General features: G+C 45.3%; 1 protein-coding gene across 4 annotated transcripts in view; it reads left to right on the top strand.

Moving 5' to 3' along the window:
• LOC121700011 (SH3 and multiple ankyrin repeat domains protein 1-like) overlaps positions 1-7,500 on the top strand; it is a 55,935-nt gene that overhangs the window by 5,023 nt on the left and 43,412 nt on the right. For all 4 annotated transcript variants that reach the window (XM_042082635.1, XM_042082634.1, XM_042082632.1 and 1 more), the window contains exon 2: positions 4,759-5,348. In XM_042082635.1, coding sequence (XP_041938569.1) covers positions 4,803-5,348 — 546 coding nt within the window. In that variant the 5' untranslated portion in view covers positions 4,759-4,802. The remainder of the gene's footprint in view (positions 1-4,758; positions 5,349-7,500) is intronic.

Here is a 7,500-nt window from a genome sequence, read left to right as displayed (position 1 = left end):
GTCTCACCAATTGTGTTACAGCAGCAACGTGCCCACTGCTAACATATTTAGGTTTCCTTCACACCTGGTGCTCAGAACCATGAGTTATAGAATATCTGACACAGGGAATAACATCGGTGGACATCACTGGACAGGTGTAAACATGCAAATTACATTTTAATTGGGACGCATTGACTAAAGATACCAAATGCGAAAACTCATAACGATAGTGTAACGGTAGTGTAACATGAGTGTAAGTCTGTGTAACGGTAGACAGCTAATATGAATATTAAGTAAACTTCCCTCCCAACACCTAAAGAGACGTACTAGTAAGCGATGCTTGCGTAAGGCGCGCAGCATCATCAAAGACTGTTCTCACCCCAACCACAGACTGTTCACCCCACTCCCCTCCAGGAGGCGCTACAGGTCTCTCCGCACCCGAACCAGCAGGTTCAGAGGAAGCTTATTTCCTGTGGCTGTCACCCTACTGAACTCTAGCTCTGCATCCCGGTGACAACCAACCAACTAATCTAATTGAATCTAATCTAATCTAATCTAATCTAGTAAGAGATGCTAGCACCCTTTCACACTTCAGAGACGCTGTAAGTTGTGGGTTTGAGTCCGGTGAGGTGCAGGGCTGAGCCATGCGGCTGGCCAAACACAACGTGGTTACTGTACATCAGCACTAATTCAAACTAATCCCTCAGAGATGGTATTCAACACCCAAGTTAGATTAATATATAGGATCTTCAAGTCTTAAGAGAGCAAAAAATATGGTAAAATCCTGAACATTGTAGTTTGTAATATTGAATTTAAAACCATGGGATCATAAATGATTGTGTTTTACCTTACAGTATCCTACACACAATATGCATTTTGCACTATTCAAAATCTATCTATCTATCTATCACAGGATTTAGACAGCTACAGCAATATAAACGTACAACATTTCTCCTCTATTTTTATTGAGAGACAATAATATTCTGTGGTATGATTCTATAATCCCTGCAGAGCTGTGTGGATTTACTGAGGGGAGAGTTTGGACTATACTCCACCAATGTTTTTTTTTTATTGTAGATGGTACTGATGCACACTGTTCATATTAAACTTCAAAAGACCAAAAGCAATGACTGCATTCCATCATGCCCAGTAAAAGGCAGGCTGGAGGAGGCTCAGATGCACAGTATGGAATCCATAGTTCCTTAGCGACGTACTGTAGCTCGTCAGGCACCAAGGACTCCCGGAGCCGAGTGTGCAGTGGGCAACATAAACAGAAGTAGGTCTGTCAGTCTTGTCAAACACATCTCCAGCTCCATGTCAGCATTGTTTAAACTGACCCGGAGACCCAGGAGTGTGCAGCTGCAGAGCTCCGCCGAGCTGTCAGGGTCGGCTTTGAGGACTCAAACTGCATTAAATCCCAGCAGCAAACTGCTTTGCAAAGAAAAATCTGGAGAATGGTAGGGAGACCAATTTTATCCTGCTACTCAGAGCTCTGTTAGCCTTGACTATTGACTGAAAAACTGGTTTATTTTGCAACTAGCATGTGTGCAATACAACTTGTTCAATACAATGGTATTAATCTATAAGTCAATATCCATAAAGCATTATTAGCTCATTTATAATTGTTTATTTTAGGTATTCATAATGTATCATGGCTAGAGACATTAGTCTAAGCATCATGATGTGGTAAGCCCTACACAAGTAATGTTATGGACGCTTGTATAGAGTCACATATAGCTCCAAGGAGCATCGAATAATGCAAATATGTCATCAGTGCTGTAAGCCATCAAGAGGTAAAAGAAGAAGGTACTTCAAGCTGGGCTTATACTATAATATTATAACACTTTGTGCAAATATTAATATACAGATATACTGTTGGTATACAATGTCATTACGAGGCATAAAGAATACTTTTTATCCCTTTCTTTGTCTATAATATGTTTTGGTTATTGAGTTTAGATTTAATGTTACCAAAACTACCTTCTTCACATGAATGGTCAGGATGATGCTTTCCATGGCAACTAAATCAGTGGATGGCAGAGTGTTTGAAAATGCCCATGAACATGCCTGTGAATGTGTGTGTGTGTGTGTGTGTGTGTGTGTGTGTGTGTGTGTGTGTGTGTGTGTGTGTGTGTGTGTGTGTGTGTGTGTGTGTAGTCCGGCCCATGTGTAGTCCCAGTATGCTGTTGAATCACAGGCACACTTAGTCAGCTCTCTGCACAACACTCTTCTCAAACAAACTCATACACACATGCACCCACACACACACACACACACACACACATACACACACACACATACACGCACACACGCACACACACACACACACACACACACACGCACACACACACACACACACATTGTCTGTCTCCTTATACACACATACGCTGTGTTGTATTACCACACAGTGACGCCTCAGACCGCACCATTCTGTGCTGAAATGGGGGGGTTGGTGGGTTGGCAGCTTTGTTCCCAGCGTTGGTAGATTCCAATGGCCAGCTGAGATAACTGATAGCCCCTCCGGGTGCTGGTCTTCTGCCACAGCGCACCCACCAGAGACCAGAGCTGGCAGTCACTCACTCCCTCACGCCGCCCTGACTCCGCCATCCCTCCGCCTCGCGTCTGAAGGGGACCCGGGGAGAGATGGCGGGAGTGACCGGGGGTCTGGGATGGACGGACGGATGGCCGTGAGGAGAGGGTGAAAGATGAGAACGTGGAGAGATGGAAGGGGAGAGGACTGAACTTGGCCGTTCCACTTTTCTTTGCGGGGCACCAAAGTGGGACAATCTGTTCCCTGGAAGTTCTCCAATTAAATTTTCTGGGGAGTGATTCACTGAAAATACATCTACACACTCTCCCTGTCCTACATATAAAGAGAGAGAGGGAGAGAGAGAGAGAGAGAATGAGAGAGAGAAAGAGAGAGGAGGAGAGAGAGAGGGAGATGGATGGATTTTGTGAGTGTATGGCTTGATACCTTTGGGCCCATTTGTGACCGTGTACTGTATGTATGTGCACGTGTTGTTGTGTGTGTGTGTGTGTGTGTGTGTGTGTAACCTTTCCTCCATGTACAGTGGAGAAATAGGAAAGCCGTGAAGACAAAAGATTAAACCAATGCACAAAATGACAACACACACACACACACACACACACACACACACACACACACACACACACACACACACACACACACACATACATACATACTGTACACACGCAACAGTAAGAATGAGATGGACATGAAACACCCTCCTTTTCTCCTGGCCATTTCATCCCTCCATTTATCTTGTCTTTCTCTGTGCAGGAGAGATGGTGAATTTGTCTCTGTCACTCTGAACTCTATCAATCTCCCCTAATCACCTCGTGGCCCCTCCATTTTCTCATCTCCCAGAGACCACCAGTCCATTTCTAATCTACCTCTCACTCCATCTCCCCCCATCTCCACCTCTCACTGCTGGAATGGGAAATACACTTAATGGGCTAGGACAGCACTGTCTGACCATCGTCCATTAAGTATAAACACACACAGACTAATGAACCCACATACATAGACTTACTAGCATACCCAGAATTCTCTCAGCTGACATGTCTTTTACTTTTATTCTGCGGCCTAGCTGTCCTTGTCTGTCTCCGTCTGGCACACCTAGTCTTGGGGGACTCCGTGGAGATGTACTCTCTCTCGCCACACTTTGTAGATTGGGGTCTCAGAAACTTGCTCCTACTTCAGTTTGACTTACACTGGCAATTAGGCTGTCCTGGCGTATGGGTCTGTGGGAGAGTTCATTGTGGAGAGGCCACGGGCCAGCAGACATCATTAGGCTCCATGTGTAGGTTGCAGGGTGAGGGGTGGGGGTGGTGAGGGGTGGGGGCGGATGTATGTGCGGAAATTGCATCTTCACTCTGTTTCTTTGTTGTTGGAGTTGTGGTGGTTCTGCAGACCGTGGAGAGTGTTTTTACTCCACAGACAGAAACTGACACTCACCAGACAAGTCTGCCTCGCGAGGGAATCACTGATATGACACATACTCACACACCCTCACACACACGCACACACACACACACGCACAATCTTACGGACACCCTTGTGTTCCCCAATTTCTCCATCTGTTCTCACCCTTTTTGGTCTGAAAGTGATTACATGGCAGTATGGAAAATGTGTTTCTCTTTTCGTCTCTTTCTCTCCATCTCTCTGCACTCTCTTTCCTTTCACTCCCCTGTTAGTTGGAGCTTTTGCAGGCTTGTCTACCCTCTGTTCGTCCTTCTCTCTCATGCACTCGCTCTCTCTCTCTCTCTCTCTCTCTCCCTTTCTCTAGTCTGCTCTCGCTTCGAGGGAGTGTGAGAGTGACTGTGTGAAAAAAAACGGTATTGTTAGGATGTGGGGCACTGTTTTATCTCCACATCTTGTCTTTTCTAGTATGCTTTCTCCGTCATTCTCTTTCTCTCTCTCTCTCTCTCTCTCTCTCTCTCTCTCACACACACACACACACACTCACTCTTCACTCTCTCTCTCACCTGCTTTTTCCCCACCATTTTGCACTCTTGTCCTTACTTCGTTAACATTCAGTTGGAGGTCTGATTTCCTTTGCTCCTGATTAGTGAACTGATTGCTTAATTGATTGATTGCTTAATTAGGTTGCCTCAACATGACTCATGGTGAGAGGCTGTTTGTGAGCTCAACATCATACCGTTCCCTACTACTGTATCTGGGACAAATGGTTAACTAAAATGAACTAATTTCTCTCTTTCTTGCCCCCCGCACCCCCCCACCCTTCTGTTTCCGAGAATGAGGTCGTCCCTGCTGCGGGTGGTAGCCATGTCAGGTCGCCATGACAACTGCTCAGCTTGGTGACGAAGTGCAGTGGAGCATGCTGGGTAACACCAAACACTACTTCCCTGGAGCACAGGAGAAGGATGGAGAAGAGGAGGAAGAGGAGGAGGAGGAGCGGGGCAGGATGGACAGAAGAGAGGGAGGACAAGGAAGGCAAAACGGAATGGTGGACATGGGAGAGCAAGAAGAGGAGCTGGGGATGCGAGGGGGTAGACAGCTGCGGGACCCCAAAGGGGAGGGACATAAACCAGCTGCTATTGTGATTGGACGACAGCGGGGAGACAGACAGCCAAAGTCTTCCATGGCTGTTGTGCAACGGGGGATCTCTTTCCCCACCAACCAGGAACTTGCTCATCTTCAACTGGCCAATCAGAAGCATGTGTATGCAGCCACAGCCAATCAGCAGCAGCTTTACCAAGCATCAGCCAGTCAACAGAGGAGGCGTTACATGATGGAGCGTAGCATGACAACGGTGTCACCGCTAGAGGAAACTCACCTGACCATGCTGGTGTTCCGCATCGGTATCCCTGACATCAAGCAAACGGTCAGTGACACATACACACACAAACACACACACACACACACACACACACACAATGGTATGGAACTTCAGTGTGTTTACAAACTCTGTTCTTCTCTCTTCACACACACACACACACACACACACACACACACACACACACACACACACACACACACACACATACTTACAAAAACAAAAAACCAAGCCAGGATGGCCAGGGCTTAGGTAACTGTACAGTCAGCATAGATATGTATTGATTGATTAAGTCCCTGTAGACTCGCATTTATATTGGAAGCATATGCCTCAGGCGGAAGGAGCAGTATTGACTAGCGCTGGTGGAAATAATGGTGTGTTGGGAGCATTCTCTGCTAAATTGGCTTGTTTAAAAAGTTTTCACCTGTTTTCTTCTAATTTAAGTATAAGTATATATACTCTTTTGATCCCGTGAGGGAAATTTGGTCTCTGCATTTATCCCAATCCGTGAATTAGTGAAACACACACAGCACATAGTGTACACACAGTGAGGTGAAGCACACACTAATCCCGGCGCAGTGAGCTGCCTGCATCAACAGCGGCGCTCGGGGAGCACTTCAGCCGTGCCTACTGGTCGGGGTTCGAACCGGCAACCCTCCGGTTACAGGTCCGAAGTGCTAACCAGTAGGCCACGGCTGCCCCTAAATGCCCCTAAATTTGCCCACGGCTGCCCCTAAATTTAGACAAATGACCTTCACACCGAGAGCTTGTGCACATCAAAATGATGCAATACTGTATATAAAGGCATAGGTCAAATCATTGGTCATATTACCTACCCCTGGGTAGAACTGTATTCAGAACTATAAATAAATATTTTTGATTGAATAACAAATTAGTCAACATGCACAGTTAGTACAGTATCTCTACATGGACAGGCTCTGGTACACACACAAGCAGCAGCATCATCATGGGCTCACCAGACTCCCAAAGAGCTCACAAGGAGTTCAGTCAGAGACTTTCTAATGAGGAGAAACAGCACTCAAAAAATCCTCTATAGAAATGCATGGGGTTGGTTTGTAACGCCAATATGGCAGTTGTCTACACATATCACACCACTTCGGCACACCATGGCAAAACATCGACATGTTAATACATTGAGCCAATCATGTGCTGTGTTGTGAATACATTGAGCCAATAATGTGGTGTGTTGTGAAGACATCCTGCCAATCATATGTTGTGATCTTGCCGCTGGAGCAAGATTGGTGTCGTGAAGCCTTGCGCACGCGCATTTCTGCCGAAATAGATGCCCGATGAGTGCCCAAAAAGTGTTGCAATATGGCCGCCGAGTGGAGGGACTTGCTTATAAGGACTTTGGTTCAGTGTGCTGCAGGGCTTGAAAACAAAATTATTTTTCAAACGTTCCGTTCCGAACGGTTCAGGTAGGCCTATGTTTAACGTTTTCGTTTTTGCATGCGTTCCGCCACCAACATATCGGTCCTGAACCGGTTCGGAACGCAAAATATTGTTCGTTCTTAAAGTTCCGGCAATGTTTGGTGGGCCTATCTGTAGGCCTAACCTATGCCTATAAATAATTTCTTATCAAAATTTTTTTGGATACGTGCTAAACTCCTTACCTGGTTGTAGCCTAAGTTTTATCCATATGGAGATCTTCAAAGGCTTGCGCTATACTGTAATTCCAACCCTGTTTATAAACGAACCTGTCTGTTGCTGACAAGGCCTATCTCAAATTTCCCGTTTAACTCTTCTACATAGAATAGGCTATAATTGCGCAAACATTTCAAATCCCGACTTTAAAACGACAAGGCGTGGACAGGCAAAATAGGCTATTACACATAGGCTACAAACAATTTCCAAATCAGTTTCAGTAGCCTACGCTACGAGCTGGCCTAAGGTCCGAAGTGGCAGACGGATAGGTTACATTACAACAGCAAGACAAAATATACACATTTGGACCAAAGGTCCATTTATTCGTTTTTTTTTTCCAAACTGCAGAAATCAAATTATTAGGCTGTTCGCCTACAATCAAACGAGTAGAACACTTAGGATATGCTTTTGTGAAATTTTATAAAATATATAGAGAACGAAAAAAAAAATGTATTAACCGGTTTTGTGGATTTCAGAATAACGTTTCTGTTCCGGAACAGTTGAAGACCATTTTGTTTTCGTTTCCGTTCCTCGT

Source organism: Alosa sapidissima, chromosome 24 (assembly GCF_018492685.1).
Source record: "Alosa sapidissima isolate fAloSap1 chromosome 24, fAloSap1.pri, whole genome shotgun sequence".
Lineage (NCBI taxonomy): Eukaryota > Metazoa > Chordata > Actinopteri > Clupeiformes > Clupeidae > Alosa > Alosa sapidissima.
The sequence above is the reverse complement of the archived record's forward strand: the minus strand, read 5'-3'. Positions and strand labels throughout refer to the sequence as shown.